The following is a 19,009-nucleotide window of genomic DNA, read 5'->3' as shown; positions in this document are numbered from 1 at the left end:
CTTCATGATTTGGAAGTCCCTGACCGGCTCAGGCTCAGGATCCCACAGCTGGGAGAGGTGGGATTCAGACTGAGGTCTTCTGACCCCAGATCTAGTGATTCTTGTTAGCCTACCTAACAGACTTGGACAATCCCCTGAGGCCACGAGCTGCAGAATAGGATTCAAAGAGTCAAGTTGAAAAAGCTATTCCTGTAGACCATATTTTTGCTTTTCATTTTTAGGCAAAGTACTTAATCTCTCTACACCTCAGTTTTATAGCTGTAACATAAAACCTAACCTCTATGGTCCTTGGGAAGCTTAGAAAGTGTCTGGTAGTTGCAAACAACTTGTTTTTGTCTACCAAAGACATTGTACTGACAATTGAACTGGATTTGTGCATTTACTTGTCAATTCAATCTGATGTCTAAAGACCATGTAAAAATATGTATTTAAGTAAAAGAAATAAAGAATTTTAATATTTTAATCCTTCAAACTTAAGGCCATTTAGGATCATTTTAAAAGCACAATGAATGTTAGTAAATCGTTTCCCCCCCCATATTTTTTCTTTAAAAAAAATTTCTTTTTTAAGTAAGCTCTATGCACAACATAGGTCTTGAACTCACCACTCCATGATCAAGGGTGGCATGCTGTACTAACTAAGCTAGCCAAGTGTGCACCCCTGTACTTTCCTTAGCAATATTACTGGGGGAAAAATTTAACCAAAAATTATTGACCAAAGAGTAAAGTAACTGTACTGTTTTCTGGTTCTTTTTTACACGCAACTGATGGCTAACTGGATTGCTAAACTGTGAATCACATTATAGTTTGTAACCTAGTTTGAGCCTTCTGGACTTATGCTCAAGTAAGCAAACCACCCAACTAATATGCTGAATCAGTTGTTGGTTCTCAACTTCTTGTCCACTCAGCAGCCTGACAGTTGAATATTCTTTCTATGTCATCCCTTGGAAGCTTGTCCTAACACAGCTTTTGCTAGTATCCAACAAGTTGAAACAGAAGCCATATTTAGTCAGAGCATACAGAACCAGTAAGCAAATTACTAATTTCGGTACTGCTGTGGGAAAAAGGCGGTTTTCTTCTTTTGGTCCCTGTATCTTCTTACTAGTGTATATTTTGGGAAAGTGATGAAATATAAGCACATTCCTCTCAGCATGTTAGAGCTGATGGAACCCTACACTTAGAGTAGGCAGCTGTAGGTGAAACTCCATCTTGAGAAGAATCCTGATGAAGCAATTCCAGCCAGGAGCTAGTAGCTATGGTATTTTGGTAGAAGTTGCTATATGACATTCATTTAAGCATTTCCAGAATTTGAATGCTAAAAATTTCTTTATGACCCAGGCAAAAGGAGAGAAGATTTGAGTTAGCAGCCAGAAAACCATAGTTCTAGTCCCAGATTTTTCTACTAGGCAACATCTTACTCAACTCACACTTCTCATTCCTAGGGAGGGTTAAGAAGAACAAAAGTTGAAAACATAAAATATAAGATCACTACATATATGTTTATTGATTTATGATGCATAAAAATATCATACACCAAATTTGGGAGGATCTGGAGAGGGATGCAGTTCCTGATATAGTTGCAAAAATTTTTAAAAAGATTTTATTTATTTATTTGAGAGAGAGAGAGAGAATGAGCAGTGGGGAGCAGTAGGAGAGGGAGAAGCAGACTCCCCACTAAGCTGGGAGCCCAACACAGCAATCATGTGGAGCTCGATTCCAGGACCCTGAGATCATGACCCAAGCTGAAGGGAAACGCTTGACTGATTGAGCCACCCAGGCGACCCAAGTATCTATAATTTTTTTTTAAGATTTTATTTATTTGACAGACAGAGATCACGGTAGGCAGAGAGGCAGGCAGAGAGAGAGGGGGAAGCAGGCTCCTTGCTGAGCAGAGAGTCTGATTTGGGGCTCGATCCCAGGACCCTGGCATCACAACCTGAGCCGAAGGCAGAGGCTTTAACCCACTGAGCCACCCAGGTGCCCCGATATCTGTAAATTTTTATTTAAAGAACAATCAGAAGCAATCACAAAATGTTAACATTTGTTAAATCTGGGTGACAAATATATAGACTTCTTTAATGTTGTATTTCTATAAAATTTAAATACTTAATGATTAAGGCATAAAAGTGTCAATAGAGAACATCTTACATATATGGACATGGAGAATTTTACTCTACATATCCCTCTTGTAGAATTAAATTTCTGAGGTTGTTTATTTATATATTTATTTATGGTTACTTTTTTGGTGAAGAGACATTTTGGCAATAGTGATATGTAAATATTTAGGGTAAGATGAATGAATGAAACATCATCCTCATCATCAACATCATCCTCATGGTCTGTCATCATCCAGCCTTGGATATGTTAATTTCCTGCATAATTATCATTCACAGCATGTGGGTTAAATAGGATCTGTTTGTCAAACAGTGGTGATCTATGAGAGCAGATATTTTATTATTGAGTTTAGGCTATCAAGGCATGGACTGTATGGTCCACCAGTTATCTATACATGCATTTTAACTAGGAAATGATTCAGATAAATGATGATGCAAAGTAGTAGTCACTGAGTCTTTTTTTTTTTTTTTAAGATTTTATTTATTTATTTGACAGATAGAGATCACAAGTAGGCAGAGAGGCAGGCAGAGACAGGAAGGGAAGTAGGCTCCCTGATGAGCAGAGAACCCAATGTGGGGCTCGATCCCAGGACCCTGGGATCATGACCTGTGCCGAAGGCAGAGGCCTTAACCCCTGGAGCCACCCAGGTGCTCCAGTATTCACTGAGTCTTAAAAATTTATTTGTTATCAGCCAAAAGGAAGATAACATTTGCCCAACTATATTGGTGGCTTGTCTATTCAGGTACTCAGCCTTTGGTGGGGACCACTGTTTGCTTCAAACATCAGAAATTTTCTTCCCTCAAGGGGAAAATAGTATATTATTCAAAGGAGAAATTTAGAAATTTAGAAAACCTTAGCAAATAATATTTCTGTAGGAACTTTTGGATATGAAGCCAGATACCTGGAAACCAAAGTTATTAGTGAAGCTAAAATTATCATTGTAAGTTAGATAACTTTTCTATTTCTTTTTTTAAAAATATTTTATTTATTTATTTGACAGAGATCACAAGTGGGCAGAGAGGCAGGCAGAGAGAGAGGGAGAAGCAGGCTCCCCACTGAGCAGAGAGCCTGATGCGGGGGTCGATCTCGATCCCAGGATTTCGATCCCAGGATCTCGATCCCAGGACCCTGGGATCATGACCTGAGCCGAAGGCAGAAGCTTTAACCCACTTAGCCACCCAGGCGCCCCAACTTTTCTACTTCTTAATAACTGCGCTGGTTGAAAGCGGGTTGAAAGAAAGACCTCCTGGGGGCAGTGAAGTTCAAAGATTATCATTGAGTGACAACTGTTTTTATGAATTCTATGTTTGCTCTTAGTTTTACTTAAAAAAAAAAAAAAAAGTTAAGGTTAAAAAAACTGGCCATATTCCAAAACTCAAACATGGTTTCCTGTGGATACAACTCAACTTTTTTTAGTGAAACTTTTGAACAAAGATAACAGAATTCGAACAAATTGCAGGATTTGATTCATAAAACGTTACTTATGATCCAGGCAAAAGAAGAGAGAGCAGGCATTTGAGATAGCAGCTAGAAAACCCGAGGATTAGTCCCAGATTTTTACAATGGGAAACATCTCCCTCACCTTACTTACACCTTCTAGGAAGGGTTAAAGAAGAGCAAGAAGAAACAGTAAACTATCTGGGTAAATACATTTAAAAAGAGCAAAGTTATTGCACATATAATGCAATGATTCCTGATTCAGAGAATGCTACAGACAGAATCCAGCATCTGGAGAAAGAGCATAAAAATAATCAGGTGCAAAAATGGCTCATATGAGGGAAAAATTGTAGATCATCAATGGAATGCCAGCTTTAAAATAGTTGTAGTGTCAATTACCAAAAAAAAAATTTTTTTTTTTTTTTTTAAGTAGGCTCCATGCCCAACTTGGGGCTTAAACTCACCACCCTGATATCAAGAGTCATATACTCTACCGACTGAGCCAGCCAAGGGCCCCTTTACTGTCAGTTGTTAATTAAATTACTTATACATAAACTCATATGTGGAAAAGGTCCACTTCGGTATCTAGTTTGATCTTGTCTACTGCAGCGGTTCTCTAGTATCCTTCCCTGATGCTCTGATGTTCAAGATTTGAGGATTTCTGGTGATGGAGAGTTCAACACTCGCAACATTAAGCACTTTAGCCATCTCCGGGGGAGTCAATGTCCCTGAACTCTACTCCAACATGGCTGAAACAGTCGTGAACCCTTCATTGTATGGACTCAACACTGAAATAAAACACATTTAAATTTCAGATGCTTCTTTGGCAGTGCATATATGGCACTTAGGATATGGCTCTTTCCCCGCTCACCTTAAGTAATAAACTAAATCACCGATCCTCCAGCCAGCCAGCCAGCCCATTTAATTGGTCAAACTCTTTCACGGTTTTCAAACTCCATGAACCCTCTCTTTTTCGTACAGGTTTTCAAGTGTCACCTGGGGTGAAGCCTTCATTTCCCTTTCGCCTCTGCTTTTTAATTCGGTACTTGATCCACGATCAAACGCAGAACTTCTTGAACACCTTCACTTTAGCACTTCAGGCTCAAAGTATGATCATACAGGCTACGAGAATCTACCCAATGAATGAAAGGCCGCTTTGGCATCAAACAGCAGAAAAGCTATTTGCGAGTGGGAGGCTGCTGGACTCACCCCAGCTCTTCCCCCAGCGCCTGCAAGACACCCTGCGACCGAGGGATGGGCGGGCCTGCCGCGACCCTCTCGGCCTCCGCCCACCCGCTGGCCTCCAGGTTTCCCAGCAAGCTCTAGGACAGAGGAGGTGGGGAAAGGAGGTCATCGCGCCTGCGTGCTAGGAGGTGTGACCCGGGTGGGAAAGCCCTCCGCGTCCGCCATTTTGGCTGCCTCTGTCGGTCTGTTCAGTTACCACGTGAACCGCCGACGGAGACCCGTGGGGGGGGGGGAGGCGGCGGCAGCGTTAAGTGAAAAAGGAAAAAAGACAACGAGGGGAAGGGGGGTGTCGGGGTTGGGTGACGCGGTGACACTCGAGGCGTGGTGGTGGCGGTGGATCGGGGCAATCAAGGCTGAAGCGGCCAGGGGACGACGGCGGCGGCGGCGGCGGCGGCGGCGGTCGGACAAACAGACTGACCGAGCCGGGCGGTGGCGGGAGCAGCGGGAGGAGCCGGAACGATGCCGGCCGTGAGCCTCCCGCCCAAGGAGAACGCTCTTTTCAAGCGGATCTTGGTAAGTGTGAGACTCTGGGCAAGAAGTGGGGAGGATTTAGCCGGTACACGGGCCTGTCACCCCTAACCTCGGCCCGGCGGGCACGGGGCCACCTCCGCCAGGAAACTCGTCTTCGTACTCCTAGTCAAGCAGTATGCACCTCCTCGTCCCTTCCCTGTGGTTCCCACTTCGCCCCGTGCGCCCCGGGCCACGGGCTTCCTCCTCCTGTCTCCACGCTTCGGAGGCCGTGATTCCGGAGTAGGCCCCGTTTTCCTAGCTCCTAGACTGCGGGTTTTCATCCGCCCCGAATGAAGGGAGGACAGGCCCGGCCTTTAGCCGGGAAGCGGGCAACACGGGCAGGAGTAGCGGCCGGGGTGGTGCAGGAACACTGCCGGTAGGTCGCGGTGGCACCCTTGTAAGGAACAGGTGGTGCGGATGCGGCACAGCTCATTCATTGCCCAAGCGCGGCTCTCCCTCCCTCCATGGTCCGTCCCTCCCTCTTCCTCTCTTGATATTCACCTGTCCCCGCCCGGGCCCCGGGTCACTGAATGACCTGGAAGGAGGGAAGGAAGGGATTTAGTAGAGGAAAAGAAGCTTTCTAAACGACTGCCTCCTTGTAGTTAGTTTCATACTTGAGTCTGCAGATTATCGGCCTTTTCCCCTCGTTTCTGTATGGAGAAGGGACATTTATTTCTTAGTTTCCGAGCGGGAAACAGCCCCACCCCATACCCTACTCGGGAGGTGGGGCCCACTGCGAGGGGGCGGTCCGGTTGGAAGTGAAAAGTTTATGGAGTTTCTGGTTTAGATGTTCTAGACGCGAATTTTCTCAGAGACTGAAGTGTATTAACACAAATGCAAAAATTTAGCAGCAAAGGCAACTTAAGAACTTTTGAGATGGATTTTATTGACGCGAGCTCACACTCACTTATTTCTTATATTTCAGATGTGTGCGGTTTGCATTTTTCTTTAATACTATAAAATACAGTGATGTTTGGAGGGACTGTTGACATTGTAAAATATATCTTGTGGCCTTGGCGCTGTGATTAATAATACATCATGGCACATTTTTAGTTTGGCATTTAGTGTGTGGGTTGCCCCTTCATGCGAAGATTTCTTTATGAAAGAATTAACTGACAAACTTAAAACTTTTAAAAAACTTGGAGTGTATGTATGAAAGTGTTAGCTGTTTTCCCTTGCAATTTTAATTTGCTTCAATTATTTGAAAAGTAGACCAATTTGGGGGATCCAGTCTTCTAGAAAGAGAAAGGAGTAATCCATGTTGAACTAACTTTGATTTTATAAAAATATCCGTATGCTTTACAGATTTAGTCAATTTATGTTGAAAAACTTACCAGAAAGTCACATCCAATACCAAGTAATTTTTCCTTTGAAATTCTTATTGCCATTTTTTGGTTTTAGGAATAACCAGGGTAGATGGAACTCTCACATAGTTTTAATAGAACAATTCATTTGTTTTTTATTTATTTATTTATTTATTTATAAATAAATAAATAAAGATTTTAACTTACTTAACTGAGGGAGAAGCGTGAGCATGCCTAAGAGGGGGGGAGTGGGAGACAAAGGTAGAGGGAGAAGCAGGTTACCGCTGAGTGGGCCTAGATCCCAGGACCTGAGCTGAAGGCAGGAGCCCAACCCACTGAGCCACTCAGGCATTCCTACTTTTAAATCTTTTAAAAGACCAACTGGTGTGTCAGTTCGGCAGTAACATACTTTCAGGGTAAAAATGTGTCTTAAATCTTACTCCTTAACTTTTTTTTTTTTAAAGAATTCAAGCAGAAAAGTTGAGAGAAGAGTACAAGGAGCACTCATGAATTCTTTACCTTAATTTAGTATGTAACATTTTGCCAGATTTGCTTCTTGCTCTTCCAATACACATAAGAGTAAATAGCAGGCATAATATTTAATCCATAAATGCTCCAGCAATAAGGGTATTTTCCTATCTATCCATAATATTGTTAACAGTCATTCCCTGGTACTGTGGAATATCCAGTTCATATTCAAATTATCCCAATTGTTAGGGTAGCAGTTTTTTTAAAAAAATCAGACTTTTTATTTTGAGATAACTAGATTCACATGCACTTTTAAGGAATAATACAGAGATCCCTTGTACCCTTTACATAGTTTCCCAGTGCTAACGCCTTATAAACCTGTAGTTCAATATCATAACATTGATATACTCTATCAATCTTATTCATATTTCTTGAGTTTATTTGTACTAATTTGTGTGTGTATTTAGTTCTCTGCAGTGTTATCGCAATTGTAATTACATAACCTCCACTACAGTCGGTATGCAGAATGGTTCCATAAGCACAAGGATTCTTCTGTTGCCCTTTTAGAACCACACCCTCCTACCTGCTTTCTATCCCCTTTACCCCCAAACTCTGGCAGTCACTAACTGTTCTGTTTCCTATTTCTATGATTTTGTCATTTCATGAATGTTTACTGAAAAGAATCATACAGCATATAACTTTTTAGGATTGGCCTTTTTTTTTTTTTTTAAAGATTTTATTTATTTATTTGGCAGAGATCACAAGTAGGCAGATAGGCAGGCAGAGAGATGGGGAAGCAGGCTCCCTGCTGAGCAAAGAGCCCGATGTGGGGCTCAATCCCAGGACCAGGACCCTGGGATCACGACCTGAGCGGAAGGCTTAACCCACTGAGCCACCCAGGTGCCCCGGATTGGCCTTGTTTTAATGCAATATAATTTCCTTGGGACACATCCCAGTTGTTGGGTGTATTAATACTAGTTTGTTCCTTTTTATTGTTGGGTAGAATTCTGTGATACAGGTGTAGCACAGTTTAACCATTCATAGAATAGTATTTTTTCATTAATCATTTTGCACACTTTTTTTTTCTTATGATAGTGGGGTGGGGCAGAACTTTTAAGTTCATTGCTAAAATTGAAGTGCTAAAGGATTTATTATGATACAGTATATGCAGAAGAAACGTGAAAATTACTAAAGAGAAGAGGATAGAGTGTTCTTTTTGTTCTGTTACATTAGGAATGAAGAAAACTTTGCGAACCAAAAGTATAGTTTGTATTTGCTTTTTCAAAATTCTTCTGATTCCTCAGTTTTTATGGTATGTTAGCCCTTTTGATTTTAAGACCGCCAATTCCGAAAAGTTGGGCATACTTAATGCCTGTAAACCAAGTGTTGCTGGGTTGGTAACTGTTAAATCATTCCAGTAGTATTCACTTTTTGAGCTGCTACTTAGTTAGTTGTACCATACTTGTTTGTAGTAAATTCCTTTAGGAAATGAAGTTCGTTTGTATTTTTAAATATTTGAAACCTCAATTTCAAAGTAATGAAATATGTTTTTGCCTTTATTTTTCAAAGGAGACCCAGAAAGTTTCTGTAGTGGATTTTCCTGGCTTGTTCTAGTTTAGTTTTTTTTTGTTTTTTTTTTTTTCCTAGTTTAGTTTTGATATCTAAAATTCAGTTTTGAGGGCGCCTGGGTGGCTCAGTCAGTTAAGTGCCTGCCTTTGGCTCAGGTCATGATCGCAGAGTCCTGGGATCAAGCCCTACCTCAGGCTCCTTGCTTAGCAGGGAGCCTTAGTCTCCCTTTCTCTCTGCCTGCTACTCCCCCTACTTGTGCTCTCTCCTGTCAAATAAAATCTTAAAAAAATTAAAAAATAATAAAATTCAATTTTGTTGCATATTGGGCCCTTTTTTCATATGTTACTTAACTGTTTTCTGACTGAAGAATTGTTATAAATTGGTCAGAATGTCTACAAAATGTGTCTTGTGTGTGATTTGTCTAGAGAAAGGGCAGGGCATGAATTTAATGTAACATATAGGAGTTTACTTTAAACAAGAGTTGTGTGTGTTTATCAGGAGTGGGGTTTTTTTTTGTGGGATTTTTGTTGTAATTATACATGATTTTAATGATTTGGAAAATTAAGTCATTAGAAAATTGTGACTTTGCCTCCTCATGATGCTATTGTTTATCTAAATAGTTTGAGAACAGTACCAGATCTCCATACCACTTTTTTAGGATCTAGGTTAAGGGTAGGAAAAATGAGTTGCTGGAGTGGAATGAAATTCACACCTTTTTAGATTTTAGTCCACTTGGACAAGTTGGGTATACCCTGATGCTTTGCAGTCAAGTGTTGCCAGGTTGGTGACTGTTGCTGCTGCCACTCTTTTTTTCTCAGGAGTTAATGTGAGCTATAATGGCAAAAAACCTGTGTTGGGAGCACTTAAAATAGTTTACATCATTAATCTGTTTTGGACTTTTGCCTGAATGATTTATGTTGTTAGTTAAAAATCTAGAGGACAGAATTTTTCTTTCCTAGAAAAGTGGCAAGAGAAGTTAGTGTAGCATGGTGATAACATTTGTGATTTACTGAAAACTTACCATTTGCACTGCACAATAGAACTTTCTGTGATGATGGAAATGTCCTGTATCTGCCTTGTCCAGTATGGTAGCTGTTAGTCACATGTGACTGTTGTACACCTCAGATAGGGCTAGTGTGATTGAGGAATTCAATTTTTAAATTTAATTAAGTTTAAATTCAAATAGCCACATGTGGTGGTGTGTGGTTGCCGTTTTGGACAGTGCCCTTTGTGGATCCTTCTTTATTCTTGAAACTTCCCAAGGTGGAGACATTTTTTATTAAGAAAGCAGACTGAGATTAAGGTTAACACTTAGGGTTAGATTCAAGAATCAGTTTTTTTGTTAGCTCAGGGCATTTGTACCATACCTGCCTAGTGTTTGTCTGTTTGGTGGTGGTGGTGTGGGGTAGGGGGTTTGGTTGTAGGTAGAGGGAGTTAGGTGAAAGTGTTGTAATAATTGTAGGTGACTAGATGTATTATAGGTACCTACAGATTGTAGGTAAATTATTTCATATGATTTATTGCATTTGGGAAGAAGTGCTCTTTTTACAGTAATACTTAGGTTGGATTTAGTTGCAGATGAAATTAAGAATAGGAATTGTCAAGAAAATTTCCATGTGTACATGGAAGGTGTGTTGATTTAAATTTATATGTAACAGTTGTAGTTTTGGCAACTGAATGTGGACAGTAACCTTGAAATTGGTTTTAATGTGCTTTGGCCTGCCCTGCATGTGTTCAGAATGTAACAGAGAAAAAAATAAAGAAACGGAAACAAAGTTTTACCTACAGTGAAGTCATTTTTCTTTTTCTTTTTAAAATATTTTTATTTATTTGAGAGAGAGAAGGTAAAGCAAATGAAAACATGAGTAGGGGAAGAGGGGCAGAGGGAGAGGGAGAAGCAGGGCTGAGCAGGGAGCCGGATGTTGGGCTCAATGCCAGGACTCTGGGATCAGGACCTGAGCTAAGGCAGAAGCTCAACTGACTGAGCCACCCAGGTGCCCCTGAAGTCCTTTTCTTTTGTACACTGTAGGTAATCAAATGTTTAAGCCAGAATAAATTTCTTCCTGGAAGTGTACTAGAAAAGGAAATGTACATTTGCTATACTGTACTATATTATAAAATACACAAAATGCTCTTTGTAAAAGTCTGTAAAAATCTTAGGAGAAAAAAACCTTTCGAAAATGTGGTGAATTCATGGTTTTGTTTGTTTGCATTTATACTAATACCCTAAATCCTTTTTGGAATGGGATGTAGAATGAATGAACAAACAAAGAGATGTTTTTATTTAAATGACAAAGCATATGTGTTTGTACGTGTGTGGGTTTTTTTATTTTTTATTTATTTTTTATTTTTAGGGGGGTGGGAGAGAATGTTACTTAAGTAGGCTCTATGCCTAGCATGGAGCCAGACATGGGATTGATCTCAAGACCCTGAGATCCTGACCTGAGCTGACATAATCAGTGGCCTGACTCTACCACCTAGGTGCTCCCAAACATATTTTTTAAATGGTTTATTGTGTTAGAAACCTGAAGTGTCTCAAAGTGATTCTTTTGGATTGAGAGTAGGTTAAAGTACTTGTTTATGCAGATTATTTGGAGAATACTTTGGTTAAAAAAAAAAAGAATTGACCACAGTTTAGGGTTTGTTTGTTTGTTTGTTTTTAAGATTTTATTTATTTGTCAGAATGAGAGAGAGAGCACAAGCAGGGGGAGCCGCAGGCAAAAGGAGAAGCAGGCTCCCACGGAGCAAGGAACCCAATGTAGGCTGGATGGCTTGATCCCAAGACTCTGGGATCATGACCTGAGCTGAATTCAGGCAGACACTTAACTAACTGAGCCACCCAGGTGCCCCCTGCAGTTTAGTTTTTAATAGTAGGAGATAACACTTTATGTTCAGAAAAGCATACAGAACTTTAACAGGGAATTGAATTTAATGTTTGATTCTGTGGATATTTTAAAGGCTTGCAGTCTTGGGTCATTATTGGGGATTATACAAACTAAGTTATTTGGTGATAATAGAATTGCTATCCCAGCTATTACTTTGAAGCACTGGTTAAAAGACAGTTTCCGCAGAGGCAGGCATGGTGCCCTGTATGGTTGGAGGACTGGAGAACTACTGGCCAACCTGCTTTAGCTAAAGGGATCTCTTTGTTTAGTGTGTATTATTTCCTTTAATATTTGTGCCTCTGACAATGCAGTTCTCACAGAGCATTGAATCAAATATATCGTCTTTGTACCTGAAAGTGGTTTTGGACATAAAAAGCCGGGTTATATAAGGGATCATATGCAAAGGACTATTCAGAATTTTTTCCCCCATCAGATACCTGCATGGCACATTTCTTCTTTTAGAATTCTGCTCAAATGTTCTCTAAATGATGTGTAGAGGCCTTCCTTCACCAGAAGTCTTCCTCAGCTCAATCTTATTTTCTTCCTCACTTTATGTCTTTCTATATCATTTTATTACCATATGACATATATGTGTGAGTAATTTATCACATGTCTTCTATAATTAAAATGTAGGTTTTATGATGATAGGACCTTTTTTCTGTTAATTACTATACCCCCATTGGTTAGAATAATGTACCATAATAGACACTGAATAAGTACTTGTTGCATAAAATGAGTGTATAAACAGTAACAAGAGAGAAAGCTCTTTGGATTATGTTCTTATATAAAGATTTTGAAAAAAGGGAGTTACTGGGCCTTGGCATTGAAGAGTACATTGTTACATGAGGTAATGGTAGGATATCAGGCAGAACCTGTATTACCCGGTAAGACCTTAGAAGTTTCATTTACGAATGAATCATAGTATTAGTTTGTTTACATGGCCTTTCTCCAATCACAGTATAATAAGAGGAAATTTTATTGTTTCTGTTTTGGTTGTTTTAGCACTGGAGGAAAAAATGGCATCTGGATTAAATGAGGATGTTTGTTGTGAGGAGCCTGCTGAATCAGATAGTAAGGTTCAGTCATCTATAGTTTCAGAAAGCTCTATAACTGATTCCAACACACATTTGGGGTTGAGGACCAGTGCATGTGATATCATAAAACAGGAAGGGACATTTTTGTAGATTAAAGTTGCTTTGTAAGTGTTTTACAGAAAATCTAAAGATCAAGTTGAATTTTTGGAATTGGAAAGGTATGCTGGGAGGCTGGTGTGGCAGAGCAAGCCGCATAACTAATCATTGAGCCTAGCCAGCCATCAACATTCACATCTAAATACAACTTTGCTGTCTATTTATAGGCAGTAGCCCTACTGAAGAGAGAAAAACTTAGTGAAAAATAGTTTTGAAAAGAATGTCACTTGCCATTGCTTATGGTGAGAAGCGCATGTGAAGAGGTTTAAAAGAGTGTTGGTTCTTAATATAAATATTAGGGTTTGGTGAGGAGGGAATTTTATGTTGTGATTGTATTCTTGACTTTGGGGAATTTCCCTGGAATATCAGCTGTATACCTAACATCTAAGCTGTTTTATAATGCAAACTTGTGTTGAAGTTTTAACTTTTGAAAAACTAGCTTAACTTGTTACATATGGTTTTTCCTCCTTAGGTAAGATAGAAATTATATTGTTCCCTGCTAATTTGGAAATAAAATAATTCTTTAAAATTTTAATTTAATAAAGCAATTTTTTTGACTATTTAAAAATAAAATAAAAATTGCAGTATAGGGGAACCTGGGTGGCTCAGTCGTTAAGCGTCTGCCTTTAGCTCAGGTCGTGATCCCAAGGGTCCTGGGATTGAGCTCTGCTTTGGGCTCCCTGCTTAGTGGGAAGCCTGCTTCTCCTTCTCCCACTCCCTGTGCTTGTGTTCTGTCTCTTGCTTGTCTCTCTCTGTCAAATAAATAAAATCTTTTTAAAAGAATTGTAGTATAGAAATAAATGATGGAAAGATTAATGTTTTTGTTGCCTGATATGCTCTATTCCACTGAAATTTTCTTCAGTTAGTATAATAGGAACACATTTTCAGTTGAGATAATTTGAAATTTCTGTCAAAGCCTACTGGGGAAATTACAATCTTAGTTCAAGCCAATGATTTTTTTTTCTTTTTTCTACTTTGAGTAAGCCTTAGGCCCAACATGGGGTTTGTACCACCACCCTAGGATCAGGATTTGCATGCTTTACCCACTGAGCCAGCCAGGCACCTCTAGCCAGTGATTTTTAAAGATTTTATTTATTTATTTGACAGACAGAGATCACAAGTAGGCAGAGAGGCAGGCGGGTTGGGGGTGGGGGGGAAAGAAGCAGGCTCCCTGCTGAGCAGAGAGCCTGATGCGGGACTCCATCTCAGGACCCTGGGATCATTACCTGAGCCTAAGGCAGCGGCTTAACCGACTTGAGCCACCCAGGCATCCCTAGCCAGTGATATTTTAAATCTTGAAGATTCCATTATGTAGGAGATTATTTAAATATTCCTGTGTGTTATCTGTTAGAATTATTCTATCTATCTACATATGTTGGATATAAAAGGAGAAATGAAAGTTTGCTTTTAAAAGTATAGACCTAGAAAAAAAACCCTTAAGGTTTGTTGTTTACTTCCACACATGGTTGTTCCAGTTAAAAAAATTTTTTTTCTCCTTACAGTAATGGCTTCCACTTAATATGATACTCTTTATTTTTCAGAGAGATCTCGTTGGAGATTACAAGATCATCTTTGAGTATCAGTGCTTTGAAACTGAGTCAGAATCTTTAAGAAGAGGGGAAATGAAGTAAACTGGCATTTATTGAAGATTATTTTGAGCCAGATTTTATGTTAGGCTCTTCTTACACATGAGCTGATGTAAATAAACCTTGCATCTCTCCTTTAAGGAAACTGTAATAAGTATAGCTCATACTTACGTTATTGTTAAAAGTAGATTTCTGATTGCTTTATATAGAGTCACTTGTGCTGTATCAGGACAAATGGGTTCCTGAAAGTCACTACACTATGCAAAATCATGCAATAAAAACCACAGGGCTTATAGAAAAAATGGGGTTAGGCACAACACTCAAAAAAATTATTAGTGAGGGGCACCTGGCTCCTTTAGTTAAGTGTCTGCCTTTGGCTCAGGTCGTGATCCTGAAGACCGGGATCGAGCCCTGCATGGGCTGCCTGTTCAGCAGGGAATCCCCTTCTTCTCCCTCTCAAATAAATAAATAAAATATTTTTTTTTGTTTTTTAAGATTTTATTTGACGGAGAGATCACAAGTAGGCAGAGAGGCACGCAGAGAAAGAGGGGGAAGCAGGCTCCCTGCTGAGCAGGGAGCCCGATGTGGGGCTCGATCCCAGGACCCTGGGATCACGACCTGAGCCGAAGGCAGAGGCTTAACTCATGAGCCACCCAGGCGCCCCTAAATAAATAAAATATTAAAAATTTTTTTTCATTAGTGAAAGAAGCAAAGGTAAGAACCAAATTAAAATGATAGCACAATTTTTACACGTTAAATGGTTAACAAATACATAAATATCATAGAATAAATACTGTATTTTACCATGGAAAGACCAGAAGTTTGTGGGAGTGTCAGAAGGACTGCAGCTTGTGGATTGTTTTGAAGTAATGGAAGGAAAGTTATCTAAAATCTGAGGGAAAGTTGTAACACTAGATAGGGATGGGTGTGGCTCATAACACAGCCAGAACCGATGTAGCTAGTAGATGTTTGAGGTGTATGTCTGTCCTGTACATGCCTATGTGGTTTGTCTCAGCTGAGTGCAGTTTTCTTTGTTCACCTAGTACTTCTGATGGACAAAATCTCACAGAAACAATCACGAAATTTGAAATTTAGTGTGTTCAAAATACTCCTTACTGTGTCAGTGATGTTGGAACAAACATGTGTTTTCCAAACAAGCATTATAGCAGAACGGACTATACATTATCTAACTTTGTGTTATAGTGATCACACAGCCTAGGTTTGGGTAACTCTTCTTCACTCTGGCATGTGATTATTTGGATTACTAAGTTAGAACTTCTTGCATTTAAGACCTGAGATAGTGTCACATTCTTTGCCATCTTAGTTGCCACTGCCACTGTGAAGACTTAAACTTATTTCAGTGTTTTTCTTGTTAAAGAGAAACTTTGTCCCATAATATCAAAAGTTTCAGGCCAATTCATCCTAAAGATTTTTTGTGGGAATATAGTATTTTATTTATTTATTTATTTATTTATTTATTTAATTTTTTTTTTTTTTTGGTAAAGATTTTATTCATTTGCCAGAGATCACAAGTAGGCAGAGAGGCAGGCAGAGAGAGAGGAAGGGAAGCAGGCTTCCCGCTGAGCAGAGAGCCCGATGTGGGGCTTGATCCCAGGACCCTGAGATCACGACCTGAGCCGAAGGCAGAGGCTTTAACCCACTGAGCCATCCAGGCGCCCCGGGAATATAATATTTTAAAAACAGGAAACAAACAGTACACATTTCTTAAATTTCTGTTCTGAAACAATTTCAGTGTTTAGTAGAGGGAACCTGGTGTGGAATGAAAAACATTCTGGAATTGAATCCTAGCTCAGCTTTGTTTTATTCCTTACTATTTTTAAGACTCAGTTTGCCTTAGGAGTAAAAACAGATAAAAGAGTACTTTTCTGACACACCTTACAGGTCGTGTAGTGAGATACATATGAAAGTGCCTGGCAAATGGTTAAGCATGTGAATTAGTACTTGTTTTGTTGTAGGTGTAGTGTATTAAGAACTTTAGTTTTTTTATTGATTTCCTTTTTGTTTTATGTTATCTTTATGTGTCTTATATTCTGTTTGATATTTTTATTTTGTTTTGTATATTTTTTGGTATTTAGGAAGGTTTATATCTACTTAGTTACCTTTATATTTTTACCTTTGGAAAGTTCTCTTAATCCTCTTTTTTTTTATTTAGGCTTTTGCTGTTTGATTTGTTAGCTGTAAATTAAATCCACTGATTCTCATTTTCTTACGTATGAGGCAGTGAATGAGCTTATTCTGCTTTACATTTTTTCCCATGTCTCTTTTCCTTTGACATTTTAAAGTGATTTTTACTTGGTTGAGAGTATGTAATTTTATGTACTGTTCTTTCACCCTCATCAATACCTTTGTTTTAGATTTAGTTCTGTAAGTAAATATAGTTTATATTCACAAGCAGACCGTTAGCTGAAGTTTTCCCAATCATCCCTTGGTTGGATAAAGCTCATTGTACACTAGACGTTCCTCAGCAGTGCTTATGGAAATCTTTTAAGTTCATACATGGTTAAACTGTTTTTCTGGAGCCTTGATATTTGAAAGACAGTTTGGCTGAATGTAAAACCTTTGATGTATGTCTTAAGTTTTTTTTGAAAATATTGCCCTCCTGTTCTCTAGCTTGTATATTGCTGATGCCACTGTGATTTTCTTTGTGGGTGATTTGGTCTTTTTGGAGATCTGAGGAGTTTTCCTTATATCATTTTACTAGGATTATGTCTCTTTGTTAACTGTTCTGGATAAATTTTCCCTGGTATGTGGTTTCAGGTACAATTACAGTTTGTTAGTTCTCTTCTCTTTTATTCTCTGATGATCTTTGCCTGTTTGATCTCCTTTTATTTTTTATTTTTCCTTGGATTCTTTTCATATTTATTTGTTTTTCACTTACTTGAGAAGCATTCCTATTTTCTATCACTTTAGATCATATATCTTGAAGTTTAGTCTTCATTTCTGAGATGCAGTTATGTTTCTCTTGTTTCTTTACTTCAGTCTAGTCTGTACCTGTACCTGTTTTATATTTTCCTATTATTAAGAAATAACTGACATAGGGGCATCTGGCAGGTTGTGATGGATTTTACTAGACTAACGCTTAGACAATTGTATTTTTTATTTCTAATTTTTTTTTAAAGATTTTATTTATTTGAGGCGGGGGAGAGAAGGGTCAGGGGGAGAAGGAGAAGCGGACTCCCCGCTGAGCAGGGAACCCGACTCGAGGCTTGATTCCAGGATCCTAAGACCATGACTGAAGGCAGATGCTTAACCAGCTGAAGCCACTCAGGCGCCCTTGGACAGTTTTATCTTTGGATTGAGGTTTGTGTGGCTTCTTCAGTCTCTTAGTTCAAGAGAGCATCCTCTTTTGTTGCTACAGTGAATCGTTTTTTAAAATAATTATATATCTCCCAATTGTTCTATCATTATTTTAGTAGAGTCTTCATCTTCAGTGGTTTCTTTTCTCTATTATGCTTTCAAGTGTCAATTCCTTCTTCTAAGGTGCCTCCTTCTCCCAGAATGCTATGCCTTGCTAAAACTGTCGTTTTTGATCTTTTTTGTTTTTTAAGTTTTTATTTAAATTCCAGCTAACATACATTGTAACGTTAGTTTCAGGTGTACAATATAGCGATTCAGCACTTCCATACATCACCCTGCACTCATCACAAGTATACTCCTTAATCTCTGTCACCTGTTTCACCCATCTTCCACCTACCTCCCCTCTGGTAACCATCAGTTTTCTGTAGTTAAGAGTCTGTTTCTTGGTTTGCTTGTGTTTTTCCCCTTTGCTTATTTGTTTTATTTCTTAAATTCCATATGTGAGTGAAATCATATGGTATTTGTCTTTCTCTAACTTATTTTACTTAACCTAACATGCTCTACCTCCACCCATGTCATTGCAAGTGGCAAGATTTCATTCTTTTTTATGGCTGAGTAATATCCCATTGTTCCCATTGTGTATATATACCACATCTTGTTTATCCATTCATCATGCAGTGGACCTTTGGTCTCTTTCCATAATTTGGCTATTGTTGATAATGCTGCTATAAACATTGGGGTGCATATATCCCTTTGAATTAGTATTTTTGTATTCTTTGGGTGAATGTCTAGTGTGTAACTGCTGGATAACTTTTTAAGATTTTATTTTTAAGGGGCATCTGGGTGGCTCAGTTGGTTAAGTGTGTTCCTTCGGCTCAGGTCATGATGCAGGGGTCTTGGAATTGAGCCCTGACTTTGGGCTCCCTGCTCAGCAGGGAGTCTGCTTCTCCCTCTCCCTCTTTCCTGTCCCCCACCATGCTCTCTCTCACTTGCTCTCTTTCTCAAGTAAATATATAAAATCTTAAAAAAAATTTAAAAAGATTTTATTTTTAAGTCATCTTTTTTTAAGTAATCTCTCTTTTTAAAGTAATTCCAACACTGGGCATGAACCCATAACCCTGAGATCAAGAGTTGCATGCTCTACAACTGAGCCAGCTAGGTGTCCCTATTTTTAATTTTTTTTTTTAAATGGGCTCCCCATGGAGCCAGCATGAGGCTTGAACTCAGAACACTGAGATCAAGAGTCAGATGCTTAACCAGTTGAGCCACCCAGGCACCCCTATTTTTAACTTTGTTTTTTAAAGATTTTATTTATTTGAGAGAAAGAGCACGCATGAGAGAGCACAAGTTGGGTGGGAGCGCATGCAGAGGGAGAAGCAGACTCC

The 19,009-nt window shown here is 39.2% G+C and overlaps 1 protein-coding gene across 3 annotated transcripts in view; it reads left to right on the top strand.

The window, feature by feature from the left end:
- Positions 1 to 4,930: 4,930 nt before the first annotated feature.
- Positions 4,931 to 19,009, top strand: part of NAA15 (N-alpha-acetyltransferase 15, NatA auxiliary subunit) — an 81,745-nt gene continuing 67,666 nt past the window's right edge. For 2 of the 3 annotated variants that reach the window (XM_032857370.1, XM_032857362.1), the window contains exon 1: positions 4,942 to 5,307. In XM_032857370.1, coding sequence (XP_032713261.1) covers positions 5,254 to 5,307 — 54 coding nt within the window. In that variant the 5' untranslated portion in view covers positions 4,942 to 5,253. Of the gene's footprint in view, positions 5,308 to 19,009 lie in introns of all 3 variants that reach the window. The other variant, XR_004382652.1, reaches the window with a different exon arrangement.

The sequence above is a fragment of the Lontra canadensis genome, unplaced genomic scaffold (assembly GCF_010015895.1).
Source record: "Lontra canadensis isolate GAN:19392208 unplaced genomic scaffold, GSC_riverotter_1.0 scaffold1, whole genome shotgun sequence".
NCBI lineage: Eukaryota > Metazoa > Chordata > Mammalia > Carnivora > Mustelidae > Lontra > Lontra canadensis.
This window is presented reverse-complemented; position numbering and strand designations above follow the sequence as displayed.